At 38.8% G+C, this 20,212-nt stretch overlaps 1 protein-coding gene across 3 annotated transcripts in view; it reads left to right on the plus strand.

The window, feature by feature from the left end:
* The window catches only part of USP12 (ubiquitin specific peptidase 12), a 94,835-nt gene that overhangs the window by 67,853 nt on the left and 6,770 nt on the right, over window positions 1-20,212 (plus strand). For all 3 annotated transcript variants that reach the window (XM_060191699.1, XM_060191697.1, XM_060191698.1), the window contains 3 exons: window positions 14,513-14,589; window positions 14,704-14,787; window positions 19,462-19,659. In XM_060191699.1, coding sequence (XP_060047682.1) covers window positions 14,513-14,589; window positions 14,704-14,787; window positions 19,462-19,659 — 359 coding nt within the window. The remainder of the gene's footprint in view (window positions 1-14,512; window positions 14,590-14,703; window positions 14,788-19,461; window positions 19,660-20,212) is intronic.

Genomic DNA, 20,212 nt, shown 5'->3' on the forward strand with positions numbered 1-20,212 from the left:
TTTTTACCTCCAAGGTTATTGCTGGGGTTCAGTACCTGCACTATGAATCCACTGCTCCTGGAGGCCATTTTTCTCATTTTTTAAAAATTTCTTTATTGGGGAATTAATGCTTTACATTCAACAGTAAATACAATAGTTTGTACATGCATAACATTTCCCAGGTTCCCACTTAACAATACAACCCCCACTAGGTCCTCTGTCATCCTTCTTGGACCTGTATTCTCCCCCCCCCCCCCCCCATCCCAGAGTCTTTTACTTTGGTGCAATACGCCAATTCCAGTTCAGGTTCTTCTTGTGTTTTCTGGTCTTGTTTTTTCAACTTCTGCCTGAGAGTGAGATCATCCCATATTCATCCTTCTGTTTCTGACTTGTTTCACTTAACATGATTTTTTCAAGCTCCATCCAAGAATGGCTAAAAATGGTGAAGCCACCATTTTTAATAGCTGAGTAGTATTCCATTATGTATATATACCACCACTTGCTCAGCTACTCATCTGTTGTTGGACACCTGGGTTGCTTCCAGGTGTTGGCTGTTATAAATTTTGCCACTAAGAACATATGTGTACACAGATGTTTTTGAATAGGAGTGTTGGGTTCCTTAGGGTATATCCCCAGGAATTGCAGGATCATAGGGTAGGTCCATTTCTAGCCTTCTGAGAGTTCTCCAGACTGTTCTCCACAGAGGTTGGACCAATTGACATTCCCACCAGCAGTGCAGGAGGGTTCCTTTGACTTCACAGCCTCTCCAGCATTTGCTGCTATTACCTTTTCTGATGTATGACATTCTCACAGGAGTGAAGTGGTATCTCATTGTTGCCTTGATCTGCATTTCTCTGACAGTCAAAGACTTGGAGCATTTTTTCATGTGTTTCTTGGCCTTTTGGATCTCCTCTTTGGTGAATATTCTGTCCATGGCATCTCCCCATTTTTGGATGGGGTCATTTGTTTTCTGGTTGTTTTCTGGTAAGCTCTTTATATATTTTGGTTATTAAACTCTTGTTTGATATATAGCATGTGACCCATTCTGTGAGGGGTCTCTTGGTTTGGGTAGTGGTTTCTTTTGCTGTGCAGAAGCTTTTTAATTTAATTTAACCATTTGTTGAAGAGACTCTCCTTTCCCCATTTAATAGTCTGGGCACCTTTGTCAAAGATTAGAAGCTAGAAAGGAGTATTCCTGTGTCTTCAATCTTCTGAAAGACTTGTAAAAGTAGAGGTATTAGTTCTTCTTTGAAGGTTTTGTAGAATTCATTTGTAAAACCATCTGGTCCAGGACTTTTATTCTTGGGGAGGTTTTTGATAACTGTCTCAATTTCATTGGCTGTGATTGCCCTGTTCATATTATCTAGTTCCTCTTTGTTTTATTTTGGAAGTTTGTAGGTATCTAGGAAATTGTCTATTTCTTCCAGGTTCTCTAGCTTGGTGGCATATAGTTGTTCATAGAAGTCTCACAAGATATGTTGAATTTCTGTGGTGTCTGTTGTGATGCCTCCTCTTTCATTTACGATCTGAGTTATTTGGGTCTTCTCCCTTTTTTGTTTTGTGAGTCTGGCTAAAGGTTTGTCGAAATTGTTCACTCTTTCAAACAACCAACATTTCCTCGATCTTTTTTATAGTTTTCTTATTTTCAGTGTTATTTATTTCTGCCCTAACTTTAGTGATTTCTGTCCTTCTGGTTGCTTTAGGGTTCCTTTGTTCTTCTTCTAGGTCTTTAAGGTGTGCAATCGGTGTGCAATCAGGTTGTTTATTTGTGCTTTTTCTTGTTTCCTAATGTGTGTTTGTATACTTATGAACTTCCCTCTCAGAACTGCCTTAGCTATGCCCCAGATATTTTGATAGCTTGTGTCTTCATTTTCATTGAACTCTGGAAACATTTTGATTGCTTCCTTCATTTCCTCTTTGACCCAGAGGTTATTAAGAAGTGTACTGTTGAGCTTCCACATTTTGGGACTCTTACTAATCTTCTGTTGATTGTTAAGTGTTAGTTTAATTCCACTGTGGTCTGAGAAGATGCTTGGGATGATTTCAGTGCTCTTGAATTTGCTGATGCTGTTTTTGTGATAGACCTAAAATATGGTCTATCCTTGAGAATGACCTATGTGGACTTGAGTAGAATGTGTTATCCAGTTTCTTGGGGTGAATGATTCTGAAAATGTCCAATAGTTCTAGTTTATCTATCTCTTCATTTAGCTCCCTCATTTGTTTATTGATTTCTGCCTGCATGATCTGTCAAGTTTCTCAACTATTGAACTTTCTTCAATAATGGAGTGTTGAAGTCCCGTACTGTGACTGTGTTGCTGTTAATATATTGCTATAGCTCTTTCAGTAGATGTTTGAAGTATTTAGATGGCTTCTCATTGGGTGCATAGATGTTAATAATTGTGAAGTCCTCTTCATTGACTGATCCTCTGAGCATTAAGTAATGTCCATCCCTATCTTTTAGAATTTTATTTATTTTATTTTATTTTTTATTTTATTTATTTATTTATTATTTTTTTTTTATTTAAGAAAGGATTAATTAACAAAACCATAGGGTAGGAGGGGTACAACCCCACACAATTCCCACCGCCCAATCTCCATATCCCACCCCCTCCCCCGATAGCTTTCCCATTCTCTATCCCTCTGGGAGCATGGACCCAGGGTCATTGTGGGTTGCAGAAGGTAGAAGGTCTGGCTTCTGTAATTGCTTCCCCGCTGAACATGGGCGTTGACTGGTCGGTCCATACTCCCAGTCTGCCTCTCTCTTTCCCTAGTAGGGTGGGTCTCTGGGGAAGCTGAGCTCCAGGACACATTGGTGGGGTCTTCAATCCAGGGAAGTCTGGCCGGCATCCTGATGACACCTGGAACCTGGTGACTGAAAAGAGAGTTAACATACAAAGCCAAACAAATTGTTGAGCAATCATGGACCCAAAGCTTGGAAAAGTGGAGAGGAAGTATTAGGGAGGTACTCACTGCAAACTCTAGTGTACTTCTGCTTTCTTACTTTGGTGCCATACTCCAAACTCAGTCAATTTCTGCTTTGCGTTTCTACTTCTTTTTTTTTTTTTACATGCATAACATTCCCCAGATTCCCATTTAACAATACAACCCCCACTATTTCATTCATCATCTTTCATGGACCTGTATTCTCCCCACCCACCCACCCACCCCAGAGTCTTTTACTTTGTTGTAATACTCCAATTCCATTTCAGGTTCGACTTGTGTTTTCTTTTCTAATCTTGTTTTTCAACTTCGGCCTGAGAGTGAGATCATCCCGTATTCATCCTTCTGTTTCTGACTTATTTCACTCAACATGATTTTTTTCAAGGTCCATCCAAGATCGGCTGAAAACGGTGAAGTCACCATTTTTTACAGCTGAGTAGTATTCCATTGTGTATATATACCACAACTTGCTCAGCCACTCATCTGTTGTTGGACACCTGGGTTGCTTCCAGGTTTTGGCTATTACAAATTGTGCTGCCAAGAACATATGTGTACACAGATCTTTTTGGATGGCTGTGTTGGGTTCCTTAGGATATATCCCCAGGAGGGGAATCGCAGGGTCATAGGGTAGGTCCATTTCTAGCCTTCTGAGAGTTCTCCAGACTGTTCTCCACAGAGTTTGAACCAATTGACATTCCCACCAGCAGTGCAGGAGGGTTCCTTTGACCCCACACCCTCTCCAGCATTTGCTGCTGTTACCTTTTCTGATGTGTGACATTCTCACAGGAGTGAAGTGATATCTCATTGTTGTCTTGATTTGCATTTCTCTGACAATCAGAGACTTGGAGCATTTTTTCATGTGTTTCTCGGCCTTTTGGATCTCTTCTGTGGTGAATATTCTGTCCAAGTCCTCCCCCCATTTTTGGATGGGGTTATTTGTTGTCTTGTTGTTGAGTCTGGCAAGCTCTTTATATATGTTGGTTATTAAACTCTTATCTAATGTATGGCATGTAAAGATCTTCTCCCATTCTGTGAGGGGTCTCTTGATTTAGGTAGTGGTTTCTTTTGCTGTGAAGAAGCTTTTTAATTTGATGTAGTCCCATAGGTTTATACTTGCCTTAGTCTTCCTTGTAATTGGATTCGTTTCATTGAAAATGTCTTTAAAATTTATGCGGAAAAAAGTTCTGCCAATATTTTCCTCTAAGTATCTGATAGTTTCTGGTCTAACATCCAAGTCCTTGATCCACTTGGAATTTACTTTTGTATTTGGTGAAATACAGTGATTCAGTTTCATTCTTCTGCATGTTTCAACCCATTGTTTCCAACACCATTTGTTGAAGAGACTCTGCTTCCCCCATATAATAGTCTGGGCCCCTTTGTCAAAGATTAGATGTCCATACGTGTGGGGCCTCATTTCTGGGCTCTCAATTCTATTCCACTGGTCAGTGTGTCTGTTCATGTTCCAGTACCAAGCAGTTTTGATGACAATGGCCCTATAATATAGTTTGAGATCTGGCAGTGTGATGCCTCCGGTTCTGTTCTTTTTTCTCAAGATCGTTTTGGCAATTCTAGGTCTTTTCTGGTTCCAGATAAACATTTGTAGCATTTTTTCTATTCTCCTAAAAAATGTGCTTGGGATCTTGATGGGGATAGCATTAAATTTGTAGATGGCTCTGGGTAATATATTCATTTTGATGATGTTAATTCTTCCAACCCATGAACATGGAATATCTTTCCACTTCTTTGTGTCTTTTTCAATTTCTTTGAGTAGTGACTCATAATTTTCAGTATACAAGTCTTTCACTTCTTTGGTTAGGTTTATTCCTAGATATTTTATTGTTTTTGTTGCTATAGAAAAAGGAGCTGATTTCTGGATTTCAATTTCTTCTAACTTAGTGTTTGCATAGAGGAATGCCACTGACTTTTGAATGTTAATTTTATAGCCTGACACAGTACTGTATTGCCTGATGATTTCCAAAAGCTTCTTGCTGGATTCCTTAGGTTTTTCCATGCATACTATCATGTCATCTGCAAATAAGGAGAGTTTGACTTCTTCTCTTCCAATCTGTATGCCTTTAATTCCTTGCTCCTGCCTGATTGCTATGGCAAGAACTTCCAACACTATGTTGAATAGTAATGGTGATAGTGGGCAGCCCTGTCTAGTACCTGATCTGAGGGGAAATGCTTCCAGTTTTTCACCATTGAGTATGATGTTGGCTGTAGGTTTGCTATATATAGACTCCACTATCTTCAGGAATTTTCCATCTATTCCTATTTTTTGTAGTGTTTTGATCATAAAGGGATGTTGTATTTTGTCAAAGGCTTTCTCTGCATCTATTGATATGACCATGTGGTTTTTGGTCTTGCTTTTGTTGATGTGGTGGATCACATTGATTGACTTACGTATATTAAACCAACCTTGCATGCCTGGGATAAACCCCACTTGGTCATGATGAAGAATTTTTTTGATATACTGCTGTATCCGGTTGGCTAGAATTTTGTTCAATATTTTCGCATCTATGTTCATCAGAGATATTGGTCTGTAGTTTTCTTTTTTGGTTGTGTCCCTGTGTGCTTTTGGTATCAGGGTGATGTTGGCTTCATAGAAGCTGGCAGGGAGTATTCCAGTGTCTTCAATCTTCTGGAAGACTTTTAAAAGTAGAGGTATTAGTTCTTCTTTGAAAGTTTTGTAGAATTCATTTGTAAAACCATCTGGTCCAGGACTTTTATTTTGGGGAAGATTTTTGATAACTGTTTCAATTTCATTAGCTGTGATGGGCCTGGTCATGTTATCCACTTCCTCTTTACTTAGTTTTGGAAGTTGGTAGGTATCTAGGAAATCATTCATTTCTTCCAGGTTCTCTAGCTTGGTGGCATATAGTTGTTCATAGTAGCCTCGCATGATATGTTGAATTTCTGCAGTGTCTGTTGTGATTTCTCCTCTTTCATTTACTATCCGATTTATTTGGGTCTTCTCCCTTTTTTGTTTTGTGAGTCTGGCTAAAGGTTTGTGGATTTTGTTTACTCTTTCGAAGAACCAACATTTACTTTCATTGATCTTTTGTATGGTTTTCCTATTCTCAATGTTATTTATTTCTGCCCTAACTTTAGTAATTTCTGTCCTTCTGGTTGCTTTAGGATTCCTTTGTTGTTCTTCTTCTAGGTCTTTGAGATGTGCAATCAGGCTGTTTATTTGTGCCTTTTCTTGTTTCCTAATGTGTGCTTGTATAGCTATGAACTTCCCTCTTAGGACTGCTTTAGCTGTGTCCCAAATATTTTGATAGCTTGTGTCTTCATTTTCATTGAACTCTCGAAACATTTTGATTTCTTCCTTGATTTCCTCTTTGACCCAGAAGTTGTTAAGAAGTGTACTGTTGAGCTTCCACATTTTGGCACTGTTACTAATCTTTTGTTGATTGTTAAATGTTAGTTTAATTCCACTGTGGTCTGAGAAGATGCTTGGGATGATTTCAGTGCTCTTGAATAGGCTGATGCTGTCTTTGTGGCCTAACGTATGGTCTATCCTTGAGAATGATCCATGTGGATTTGAGTAAAATGTGTATTCCAGTTTCTTGGGATGAATGACTCTGAAAATGTCCAATAGTTCTAGTTTATCTATCTCTTCATTTAGCTCCCTTATGTCTTTACTGATTTTCTGCCTGGATGATCTGTCAAGTTGCGATAGTGGGGTGTTGAAGTCCCCTACTATGATTGTGTTACTGTTAATATATTGTTGTAGCTCTTTCAGTAGAAGTTTGATGTATTTAGATGGCTTCTCATTGGGTGCATAGATATTAATAATTGTTAAGTCCTCTTGATTGACTGATCCTCTGAGCATTAAGTAGTGTCCATTCCTATCTTTTTTAATCTTATCTATTTTAAAGTCTATCATGTCAGATATGAGAATAGCTGTTCCTGCCCTTTTTTGTGGGCCATTGGCTTGAATGATAGTTTTCCATCCTTTCACTTTAAGTCTGTGTTTGTCTTGTTGCATTAGGTGAGTTTCCTGTAGACAACATATTGTTGGGTTGTGTTTTCTGCTCCATCTTCCTACTCTGTGTCTTTTAATAGGTGAATTCAGGCCATTGACATTTATTGATATCAAAGATTGAAGATATTTTAATGCCATTCTTGTAGAGTTTTAGAGTGTTTTGATATATGTCTTATTTGTGGTGGTCTGACTGTTTATAGGAGACCTTTCAGAACTTCTTTCAGGGCAGGCTTGGTGATGGTTGCTTCCTTCAACTGTTGCTTGTCTGAGAAGGTTTTGATGCTTCCATCTAGTCTGAATGACAATCTAGCAGGATATAGTATTCTTGGCTGAAAGCCTTTCTCATTGAGCACTCGATAGATATCTTGCCATTCTCTTCTGGCCTGTATGTAGTGTTTGTATGGAGAAGTCTGCTGCTAATCTTATGGGTTTTCCTTTGTAGGTGACTCTTTGTTTTTCTCTTGCAGCCTTGAGGATCCTTTCTTTATCCTTATTCCTTTCCAATCTAAGTATGACATGTCTTGGTGTCTTTAGGTCTGGGTTAATTCTGTTTGGGACCCTCTGGGCTTCTTGAATCTTTATGTCTTTGGTGTTGTCTAGACTAGAGAAATTTTCAGCTATTATGGCCTGTTGAACGCTTTCTTCCTCCCCTTCTCTTTCTTCCTCTGGTAAGCCAATAATGCGTATATTGTTTCTTTTGAAGTCATCCCATAGGACTCTGTTGTTGTTTTCAGCATCTCTTAATCTCTTTTTGAGATCTCTTACTTCTTTTTTAGTTGTCTCTAATTCATCCTCAATCTTGCTAATTCTGTCTTCAGCCTCATTGATTCTATTCTCTCTGCCCTCTACTGCTTTCTGGAGTTCATCTATTTTGTTGCCCTGCTGTGATACTGTTTTAGCTTGTTCAGCTAGTTGCCTTCTTAGCTCAGCGATTTCAGCTTTCAGCTCTCTAATAACCATGAGATAATTAGAATTTTCTTCCATATTCTCATTTGTTGTTCCTGCATTTCTGATTACAATTTTTTCAAATTCTTTACTCACTCCTGTTATTATTTCCTTAGCTAATGTTTGAATGTTGAACTCGTTGTTTTGTGCTTCACCCTCTGGAGGACTTTTAGCTGGACTCTTGTCCTGGTTCGAGTCTCCAATATTTTTTCTTGTTGTTTTAACCATTTTAAATAAGTTAACAGTTTTTTCAATCCCTGAGTTGGAGTTCAGTGGTGTAAAAGCCTTTTTTTTCCCCTTGTAGGCTCTGGGAGCCTGAGGGCTTTTAAACTATCAATAGGCTTCTTAGCTTAATCACTGACTCCTGACCAAGAGATAAAGCAGGGTGTGGCAGAGATAATCCAGTGGTTATGCAAAGAGACTTTCACAGCCCCTCAGCTATGCCACCGAGGTATAGGTCTTCTGAGTTTCCCGGTTAGATCTCTGTACCCTGGTGTCCCTCCCTGTTGCTGCTCCAGATTCTGAGGGTAGTAGCAATGGAGACTCAGAGTTGCACTTGGTGAGTCTCTGGGGAGTCCTTTCCTCCCTTCAGCTGTCCCCTTGTTGGTGGAGCAGACTGAAGGTGGTGTCTCCACTGACAAACTGTCGAACTGTTAGCAGTCACTTAATCTCTCCTTAGGCCCCTCTCTCCTCTCTGTCACCAGCCACGCGTGTTTGTACTCACGGGTGATTTACTGGGTTTCTGTGGTCATTCTAGTCCTGTCTTGTTTCGGTCCGGGTGGTCTCCTTTGGTATTCCTAGTTGATCCGGGAGAGGAGAGGAGAGGAGAGAAAGCAATCTGCTGCTCGTAGCTCCGCCTCCGGAAGTCGAATCCTTTTATTTATTTTAAAGTCTATTGTGTCAGTTATGAGAATAGCTGTTCCTGCTCTTTTTTGTGGGCTATTGGCTTGTATGATAGTTTTCCATACTTTCACTTTGAGTCTGTGTTTGTCTTGTTGAGTTAGGTGGGTTTCCTGTAGACAGCAGATTGTTGGGTTGTGTTTTCTGATCCATCTTCCTACTCTGTGCCTTTTAATAGGTGAATTCAGACCATTGACATTTATTGATATTATAGATTGAAGATATTTTAATGCTACTCTTGTAGAGTTTTAGAGTGTTCTGATAGATGGCCTATTTATGGTGGTCTGACTGTGCATAGGAGACCTTTCAGAACTTCTTTCAGGGCAGGCTTGGTGATAGTTGATTCTTTTAACTGTTGCTTGTCTGAGAAGGTTTTTATGCTTCCATTTAGTCTGAATGACAGTCTAGCAGGATACAGTAGTCTTGGTTGAAAGCCTTTCTCATTGAGCACTCGATAGATATCGTGCCATTCTCTTCTGGCCTTTAGTGTTTGTGTGGAGAAGTCTGCCGCTAATTTTATGGGTTTTCCTCTGTAGATGACTATTTTTTCTCTTGCAGCCTTCAGGATCCTTTTTATCCTTATTCCTTTCCATTCTAAATATGATGTGTTTTGGTGTCTGTAAGTCTGGGTTAATTCTGCTTGGGACCCTTTGGGCTTCTTGAACCTTTATGTCTTTTATGTTTCTAGACTAGAGAAGTTCTCAACTATCATGTCCTGAAGAATGCTTTCTTCCCCTCCTTCTCTTTTTTTTTCCCTGGTAAGCCAATAATGTGTATATTATTTCCTTTGAAGTCATCTCATAGGTCTCTGTAGTTGTTTACAATATCTCTTAATCTCTTTGAGATCTCTTACTTTATTGTCTCTAATTCATCCTCGATCTTGCTAATTTTGTCTTCAGCCTCATTTATTCTATTCTCTCTCCCCTCTACTGTTTTCTGGAGTTCATCTATTTTTTTACTCTCTTCTGATACTGTTTTAGCTTGTTCAGCTAGTTATGTTCTAATCTCAGCTTTCAGCTCTCTGATATCCTTGAGATAAGTAGTGTTTTCTTCCAGAGTCTCATTTGTTGTTTCTGCATTTCTGATGACAATTCTTTCAAAGTCTTTACTCACTCCTGTGACTATTTCCTTAACAAGTGTTTGGATGTTGACCTCACTATTTTGTGGCTCAACTTTGGGGGGGAGGTTCTTATCTTGGTTTATTTCTCCAGTATTTCTTCTTTTTTGTTTAACCATTCTATATAGTATGTTATGAGGTCCCTCTCTTAGTATTTTTCACATTACTGATCACTCTTGCCTGGATTGACTTGTGTCTAAGTAAGGAACTTAAAGGGTTCACAGTTATGGAAATTAACAGTTGTTTCAATATTAGTTTAATCCCTGAGTTGGAGCACAGTGACTTTTAAAGCCTCTTTTGTTCTTTTTCTTCCCTGTAGGCTATGGGAGCTGAGGTCTTTTAAACTGTAAATAGGCTTCTTAGCTTAATCCCTCACTCCTGACCAAGAGATAAAGCAGGGTGGGGGAAACATAATACAGTGGTTATGCAAAGAGACTCTCACACCCCAAAGGTACAAAGCTCCAGGCTCAATTCAGCTTCTCTCCCAAGCCATGCAGCACTGCCTGTTCCTGTGTGTTTCTAAACAAGTCCTGTTTATAGTCTGTAGGTTCTGAGCCAACTATTCTATATGTTCTCATCTGGAGAACAACATGGAAAGGCTCCCACCACACAACCCCACTGGTAGGCCGGGGAGGTGTAGCTCTTCTGAGTTTCCTGTTAGTTCCCTGTCCCCAGATGTCAGCACAGGCCCTCCCCCCTTCTGCTCTGGCCTTTGAGGGCAGTAGCAGTGGAAACTCAGAGTTGCATTTGGTGAGTCTTAGAGTCCTCTCCTACCTTCAGCAGTGATTTTTTGGTGAAACAGACTGGAGGTGGTGTCTCAACTGGTAAACTGCCAGTCTGTTACCAGCCATTTAATCTCTCCCTAATCTCCTCGCTTTACTGGGAGCCACATGTGTTTGCACTCACCAGTGATGTGGTGGGTTCCTGAAGTCATTCTAGTCCTGCCTTGTTGTGGTCCCAGGTGATCTCCTTTGGTATTCCTAGTTGACCTGGAAGAGGAGAGGAGGGAAACACAGCTGCTGCTGCTCCGTAGCCCCGCCTCCCAGTCATTCTCCATTTTCCCCATTTTGTTGCCTTTGTTGTTTCCCTTGTTGTTATTATTGTTGTTTTCATTGCTGCTCTTGTTAGATAGGACAGAGAGGAGGGGAGACAGAAAGGGGGAGAGAAAGATAGACACCTGCAGTCTAGCTTCACCACCCATGAACTGACCTCCCTGCAAGAGGGAGTTGGGGGCTCGAACCGGGATCCTTAAGGCAGTCCTCATGTTTTGCACTGTCTGCACTTAACCCACTGCGCTACTACTGCCTGACCCTCCCATGCTGATTTATTAAGATTGTAATAAAAACTAGAATACAATGTGCATATTCTAGGATCAAGAAATAACCACTTGCCAAATACTTTGTACAGATGAGCAGTAGGGAAGTATCTCAAAAAATTAATTACACACTAGTTCTTTAAATGTTGGTATTCTCCAGGGTTTCATTCATTCTCACTCTGCATTGAGAGGGCCATGTTCCATATTTCTTATCCTCTGTGCCAATGATTCTGCAGCCCAGGTCACCAGTCTAGGTTTTGACTATTTCCTAAATGCTGAGTGTGACCTGACATTAGGACATAACTGTCCAGTAAATATCGAGCATACATATAAACACCTTTACAATCAAATATGCCCCCCACCATGGCTACCTGTGTGCAACATAGGTGTAAGCAGATATACAGATGTATTTGTAACTTGGATATATCCATTGGTTTAGAGTGTCCAGTTTTACTTTTTAAAATGTTATTATTAATATAGTTATGCAGATAGACTCTCAAGCCTGAGGCTTCAATGTCCCAGCTTTAATCTCCTGCACCACCATAAGCCTGGGCTGAGCAGTGCTTTGGTAATTAGAAAGAAAAAAGAAAAATACCACATTCTTGAGAAGACTCAAATCAATAGGATTGTAAATGTAAGAGGAGATATCACAGTAGACACCACAGAAATGCAAAGTTTCCTGTGAGGCTTCTATGAACATCTATATGCCACCATGCTAGAGAACCTGGAAGAAACGGACACATTTCTAGATAATATACAAACTTCCAAAATTAAGCAAAGAGGAAATAGAAAATGGGAACAGCCTAATCACAGCCAAAGAAATTGAAACAGTTATCAAAAACCTTCCCAACAAAAAAAGTTCTGGACCAGATGGTTTTACAAATTAGTTGTACAAAACCTTCCAAGAAGAACTAATACCTCTGCTTTTAAAGCTTTTCCAAAAGATTGAAGACACAGGAATACTCCCTCCCACCTGCTATGAAGCCAATATCACCCTGATACCAAAAGCAGACAGAGACATAACAAAAAAAAAAAAGAAGAAGAAGAAAGAAAGAAAAAGAAAACTACAGGCTAATATTGCTGATGAACATAGATCATAAAATATTGAACAAAATTCTAGCCAACTGGATACAGCAATATATTAAAAAGATTGTACATCATGACCAAGTGGGGTTTATCCCGGGGATGCAAAGCTGGTTCAGTGTATGTAAATCAATCAACATGACCCACCACATCAATAAAAGCAAGACCCAAAAAGCCTTTGACAAGATCCAACATCCCTTTATGATCAAAACGTGCAAAAAATGGGAATACATGGAAAATTCCTCAAGATAGTGGAGTCCATATATAGCAGACCTACAGCTAACATCATACTTAATGGTGAAAAACTGGAAGCATTTCCTTTTAGATCAGGTACTAGACAGGACTACTCATTAAAACTATTACTATTCAGCACAGTGTTGGAAGTTCTTGCCATAGCAATCAGGCAGGAGCAAGTAATTAAAGGGATACAGATTGGTAGAGAAGAAGTCAAACACTCCCTATTTGCAGATGACATGATAGTATACACAGGAAAACCTAAAGAATCTAGTAGGAAGCTTTTGGAAATTATCAGGCAATACACTAAGGTGTCAAGCTATAAAATTAACATACAAAAGTCAGTGGCATTTATCTATGTAAACACTAAGTTAGAAGAAGAATCCAGATCCAGAAATCAATTTTACTATAGCGACAAAAACAATAAAACATCTAGGAATAAACCTAACCAAAGAAGTGAAAGACTTACTGAAAATTATGAGTCACTACTATTCAAGGAAACAGAAAAAGACACAAAGAAGTGGAAAGATATTCCATATTCATGGAATTATTGGAAGAATTAGTATCATTAAAATGAATATACTACCCACCATATACAAATTTAAAGCAATCCCCCCATCAAGATCCCACCCAATTTTTTTTAGAATAGAACAAAAGCTACAAATTTTTATCTGGAACCAGAAAAGACCTAGAATTTCCAAAACTATCTTGAGAAGGAAGAACAGAACTGGAGGCATCAACCCCCCAGATAACAAATTATATTATAGGGCTATTGTAATAAAAACTGCCTGGTACTGGAACAAAAACAGACACACACTGACCAGTGGAATAGAATTGAGTCCCCAGTTATTAGACATGTAATATTTGACCAAAGTACCCAGACTATTAAATAGGGAAAGGAGGAAATCTCTTCAACAGTTGTGTTGGAAAAATTGGGTTGAAACATGTAGAAGAATGAAACTGAATCACTACATTTCACCAGACTCAAAATTAAATTCCATTTGGATCAAGGACTTGGATGTTAGACCAGATACTATCAAATACTTAGAGGAAAATAATGGCAGAACTCTTTTCCATTAAATTTTATAGATATCTTCAATGAGAAAAATCCAGTTGCAAAGAAGACTAAAATAAAAATAAACCAATGGAACTACATCAAATTAAAAAGGTTTTGCATAGCAAAAGAATCAACCACCCAAAGAGACTCCTTTTAGAATGGGAGATCTTTACATGCCATACATCAGACAAGAGCCTAGTAACCAAAATACGTCGAGTTCACCAAACTCACCAGCAACAACAACAACAAAAATCAGTGACCTCATCCAAAAATGGGGAGAGAATCTGAACAGAGTTTTCACCAAAGAGAGACCCAAAAAGTCAACAAACATGAAAAGACGCTCCAAGTCACTGATTGTCAGAGAAATGCAAATAAAGACAACAGTGAGATACCACTTTATTCCTGTGAGAATGTCATACATCAGAAACAATACTAACAACAAATATTGGAGGTTGTGGGAGCAATGTAATTATAAAAATTACAAGGAACTTTGTTTGATTTTTTTTCAAGACATAGAGCCTAACTGAAGATTATATTTTGGCATTTAGAGCTGAATTATTTTCTTATAACAAAACAGTATAGATGTCATGTCCTTTACCCAACATTCTCTTTCATTCTTGGCTTTTTTTATTTTTATTTTTTTAAATTAATGCCTATGGTAGTTTGTAATAAGCCCAGATTTGGGCAAGTAATCATTCTAGCCTTTGCCAGTACAAGTGTGGTTTGTTGTTTTGCCTGTATAGTTATTTTTTTCAGTGTCTTTTTGGATAGTCCAAGCAGTTCAAAGTATTGTAGTATCATTTTGAACTTGGGGAAAAAAGGAATTTTTCATATGGTTACTATCGAAGGATATGCTTACTGGTTAATATAAGGATAACTTTAATTCCATGATTTTGAAACAGTGGTTTATTGATGTTGAGTAAGTCAGAGGTAATCTTCTATCTTTTACAGATAAGCAGCAAAGATGAAGATTTTTTAGACCTTTCTGTTGACGTGGAACAAAATACATCAATTACTCACTGTTTAAGGTAAGTGTAAAATTATTTATTTTGAAATTCAGTGATTATCTTCAGTATAGGATATTCCTAAATACATGATTTTCTGGTAAAGATAAAATAATTTTCTTTTTGAATTTTATGCAGGGGTTTTAGCAACACAGAAACTCTATGCAGTGAATATAAATATTACTGTGAAGAATGTCGTAGCAAACAGGAAGCACACAAACGGTAATTAAGTATCTTAAATATTTCAGTGATTCTTTGGCAGTGGATGTTATAGGTGGGCTCTTTGGCTGAGAGTGATCCATGAAAATGCTCCCAAAGAGACAAAAAATAGGAAAGCCTCCAGTGGAGGGGATGGAATACGGAACTCTGGTGGTGGGAAATCTGTGGAATTTTACCCCTCTTATCCTATATTTTGTCGATATTTTCTATTTTTTATTTTATAAATTAAGAAAAAGAAAATTGGGGGTCGGGTGGTGGCGCAGTGGGTTAAGCGCATGTGGCGCAAAGCGCAGGAACCAGCGTAAGGATCCCGGTTCGAGCCCCCGGCTCCCCACCTGCAGGGGAGTCGCTTCACAGGCGGTGAAGCAGGTCTGCAGGTGTCTTTCTCTCCTCCTCTCTGTCTTCCCCTCCTCTCTCCATTTCTCTCTGTCCTATCCAACAACGAATTGCATCAACAAGGGCAATAATAATAACCACAACGAAGCTACAACAAGGGCAACAAAAGGGGGAAAAAAATGGCCTCCAGGAGCGGTGGATTCATGGTGCAGGCACCGAGCCCAGCAATAACCCTGGAGGAGGAAAAAAAAAAAAAAAAAGAAAAAGGAAATTTACATTGTACAAAGTCTTAACTTTATTAAAACTCTAAGTACTAGACAAATCATTGCTAACTCTGTAGCCTCATGTGATTAACTGTATTTAATAAAGTTTAAGAATTAGAAACCACCACAGTTAAGTCATTTGACTTTGAACCTTTCTTTTTTTTAGGGGGGGGTTGGGAGGGAGGGAGGATAAAATGCAGTCAATCCTTACTTTATGTAATCAGTAGGTTCTTGAGACTGTGACTTTATTACTTGTTTGTTTTGAACATAGCACCACTGCTCATCTTTGGGTATTATTACTAATGGTACCAGGGACCAAACCTGGGACCTTGCATGCAAACACTTGTGTGCTATTTATGCAGTTTCCAGCCAAGGTTTCTTTCATTAGTGATTCATAGTTTTCAGTGTATAAGTCTTTTACTTTCACTATTAAATTTATTCCTTGATACCTAATTCTTATTGTTGCTACTATGGATAGGATTTACTTTTGGATGTCTTCTAATTTACTATGTGAAAATGCAACTTGCAGTGATACTTAAAGCAGATGTCCTGAATAATACTGCTTTGTCCAACTTCAGCTGAGATTGTTTCTTTCATAAATATTATGATGAAACAACATCTGAGTACTCACTATCCTATCCTTAATCCTCACCTGTTTCTACTGTTCCTGTATAGGATTTTGTATTTTTCCTTTGTAATTATTATTATCATTTTGTTGTTGTTCTTTTTTTATTCTTTTTTTTTACTTCTAAATTATTTATTTATTTATTTTTTATTTAAGAAAGGAGACATTAACAAAACCATAGAATTAGAGGGGTACAATTCGGCACAATTCCCATAACCCAATCTCCACATCCCACCCCCTCCCCTGATAGCCTTCCCATTCTCTATTTCTCTGGGAGTATGGATCCAGGGTCATTGTGGGTTGCAGAGGGTGGAAGGTCTGGCTTCTGTAATTGCTTCCCCACTGAACATGGGCGTTGAATGGTCGATCCATACTCCCAGTCTGTCTATCTCTTTCCCTAGTAGGGTGGGGCTTTGAGGAAGTGGAGCTCCAGTACACATTGATGGGGTTGTCTGTCCAAGGAAGTCTGGTCAGCATCTCGCTGGCATCCGGAACCTGGTGGCTGAAAAGAGAGTTAACATACAAAGCCAAACAAGTTGTTGAACAATCATGGACCTAAAGACTGTTAATAGTGCAGATGAAGTGTTGGGGATATTCCCTGTATGCTCTTGTGTACTTCTGCTTTCAGGTATATATTTTTCCCCTAGTTTATGGGCATGGGTGAACCTATGCTCTTATCTCAGGGGACCTGGACTATATCTAGGTTTGGGGACTTTATTGGGGAGTGGAACACCTGGAATGGAATTAGAGAATACTGTGAAAGGAAAGGTCTCACCCGAGTGATGATGCTGAAGGGTTGTCATTCCACACCTGAAGTCTCTGGGACACAGTCTGAAGTGAAGCATGCTGGGGTGGCACTCGTTTTGTTGATTAGGTTGCGATCCACGGATGCAATATTATTTGATTTGAATAGAGAGCAGCATGCAGAAAAGTGGACCCCACCCTAAGGTTCCAGGACTGGGGGAAGTATAGGCTCTATAGTGGAAATGTGAGGTTCCTGTTGTCTGAGGGTTCAAGAAGACAATGAATAGTTATTACTATCATCACATTATTTGGTGATAGGGTTAACTTTGGTAAGTCCCTTTGATAAGGTTTGGGGTATAGTACCCAGCATCTTGTATATAACTGTGCTATCCGTTGCTTCTGTTCTCCCTGGTCTAGGCTTTTGGGAGAGAACATATCAAAGACAGCCTATATATTAAAAAGACTCAGTCTGTGTTTTAAGAAGTTCTAGACATATCAGTTTTTCGCCTCTCATATTAATTAAATAGTGGTTTATATAATGTTTACACTTTAATAGGATTGTACATAAACACCACTCCCACCACCAAAAGACTGTGTCCCATCCCCACCACCCACCCCCACACCCCCACCCTCCGCCGTGCCGGGAAGCCCAATGGCCACCCTCCCCTTCACCACAGTGTTTTTACATTGGTGCCCTGCTTTCGATTTAATCAGATCCTGCTTTTAGTTTCCCTTTCTGTTCTTCTTTATCAACTTCTGTTGATGAGTCGGGACATCCCATACTCATCTTTATCTTTCTGACTTAGCTGACTTAACATAATTCCTTCTAGCTCTGTCCAAGATGGGTCAGATAAGGTGGGCTCATTGTTCTTAATAGCTGCGTAGTATTCCATTGTGTATATGTACCACAGCTTTCTCAGCCACTCATCTTCTGTTGGGCACCTGGGTTGCTTCCAGGTTTTAGCTATTATGAATTGTGCTGCTATGAACATAGATGTACACACATCTTTTTGGTTGGGCATTATGGAATCCTTGGGGTATATCCCCAGGAGAGGAATTACTGGGTCATATGGAAGGTCTATGTCTACCCTTGTGAGAGTTCTCCAGACTGCTGTCCAGAGAGGCTGGACCAATTTACATTCCCACCAGCATGTAGAAGGGTTCCTCTGTCCCCACAGCCTTTCCAACATCTGTTGCTGCTATCCTTTTTGATGTATGCCATTCTCACAGGAGTGAGGTGGTATCGCAATGTTGTCTTTATTTGCATCTCTCTGACAATCAGCGACCTGGAACAGTTTTTCATATGTTTGTTAGCCTTTTGGATCTCCTCTGAAGTGAATGTCTTGTTCATATCCTCTGCCCATTTTTGGATGGGGTCATTTGCTTTTTTGGTGCTAAGTTTGCTGAGTTCTCTGTATATTTTGGTGATTAGTCTCTTGTCTGATGTTTGGCATATATATAGGTTCTTAATTCATATTGCTTGGTTGTTTTTCAGGAACAATTAAGTGTTTATATTTATTTTTGCTATTATTTCCCAAATACTAGGTTAATAAAGCAATAAATATATATATATATTTTCAGAACACTAAAATACCCACTATATTTATAAAAATGCCCACTGTATTTAATGATATATAGAATATGGATTTAGTAAAATACAGTGATTTTTTTTTTTTTTACTTTATCAGAAGCAGTAATTTAGTAAAATGTCATTTTTAATTATGAAAATGTTCTGTTTCACTGAACATGGATGTAATTCAGTTTGGTGGCTGTTGTCAAGTATTATGCCGGGCTTGTTGATAGACACAGACAAATAAAATGAAAAAATGATTTTTATCTACCAAGAGCTCACAACTTAGAACTAAAGAGACTGATCCATGATCATCTAAATGTTTTACAGCATAATAGACTATATATGTACAAAGTGAGTCTGTATAGTCCTGATAGAGAGTTGTAGTGAGGGCTCAACCACCTGGTTGAGCGCACATGTTACAATGCACAAGGACCCAGGTTTGAGCCCCCAGTCCCCACCTGCAGGGGGAAAGCTTTGTGAGTGGTGAATCAGTGCTGCAGGTCTCTCTCTCTCTCTCTCTTTCTCTCTCTCTCTCTCCTCTCTTGATTTCTGACTGTCTTTATCCAGCAAATAAAGATAATTTTAAAAAAATTAAAGAGAGTTGTAGTGAGCAGTTGTTTGTGCTGATTTTCTCACTGCTTTCTATCAATCTTTTATTACATCACATATATCAATAATAGAGTTTAGTGAGCAGTTGTTTGTGCTGATTTTCTCACTGCTTTCTATCAATCTTTTATTAAATCACAGATATCAATAGAGCAAGTGCATTTCCATTTCCGATCTTACCCAAAGGAGTTAGCGACCTCTAGGAATTGATTTTTCCTTCATCAGTTATAGACATCATTACAATTCACTTTACCATAGGGCTTATCTTTCAGAAAGAGTTTATTAACAAAGGGCTGTTTCTGAGCCATACTGAGTCAAATTACGTGGTTTGGCGATGATGGGTGGGTAGTCTGGTCTTGAGACCTCTAGAATGTTCCTTGCCTATATAAGTAATTGGCATAATAAACATGCCATATTGGTAAAGCTGGACTATTAATCTAACTATTAACTATCAATTGGATCAGAAAATAGGTTAATTCTTTTGAAGGTGTTATGAATATCTTATGAAATTTTATTTTTATTTCCAATAGGATGAAAGTTAAAAAACTGCCCATGATTTTAGCTCTCCACCTGAAGAGATTTAAATACATGGATCAGCTTCATCGATATACAAAGCTTTCTTACCGGGTAGTTTTTCCTTTAGAACTTCGTTTATTTAACACGTCAGGTGACGCAACCAACCCTGACCGAATGTATGACCTTGTTGCCGTTGTGGTTCACTGTGGAAGGTAATTAATTGTAACTGCAGGGTGTGGAGAAATCCAGATCAAGCAGTGGAAGCCCAGGTGGTCATAACGATTTGAATGGAGGGTTTTAGGAGTTACTTTCCTTTCAGTGCCAGTATCACAATAATTTTATTTTAAAACAGATTGTTGAGATATAATACATGTTATCATTTCCTCTTACATTGTTTGGATTTGATTTTTGATCTTGTTTAAATATTACTCTAAGAGAACTTAAAAGCCTGTTATCTTTTTTAATAGTTTTGATAAAAGTCTTCCAAGATCAGTTTTCTGATTAGTGTGTTTGTTTCTTATTAACCAGCTAAGTGTGGTATCTCACCCCATATCTCTTATAAAATTATTTAAAAGAATTATCAAATTACAAGATCATCCATGATCAAATTTCTGTGTGGAGCATACAATATTTCTTGTATGCTTAGAATTTCCTGTTACAGTTTTAAAGCACGACACTCCTCCCCATTTTTGGGTAGCTTGTACTCACACCCTCACTTTCTCACCCTTAGCTCTTGCTCCCAGCTTTCTGCCTGGAACACTGAAG

This window comes from Erinaceus europaeus, chromosome 5 (assembly GCF_950295315.1).
Source record: "Erinaceus europaeus chromosome 5, mEriEur2.1, whole genome shotgun sequence".
Lineage (NCBI taxonomy): Eukaryota > Metazoa > Chordata > Mammalia > Eulipotyphla > Erinaceidae > Erinaceus > Erinaceus europaeus.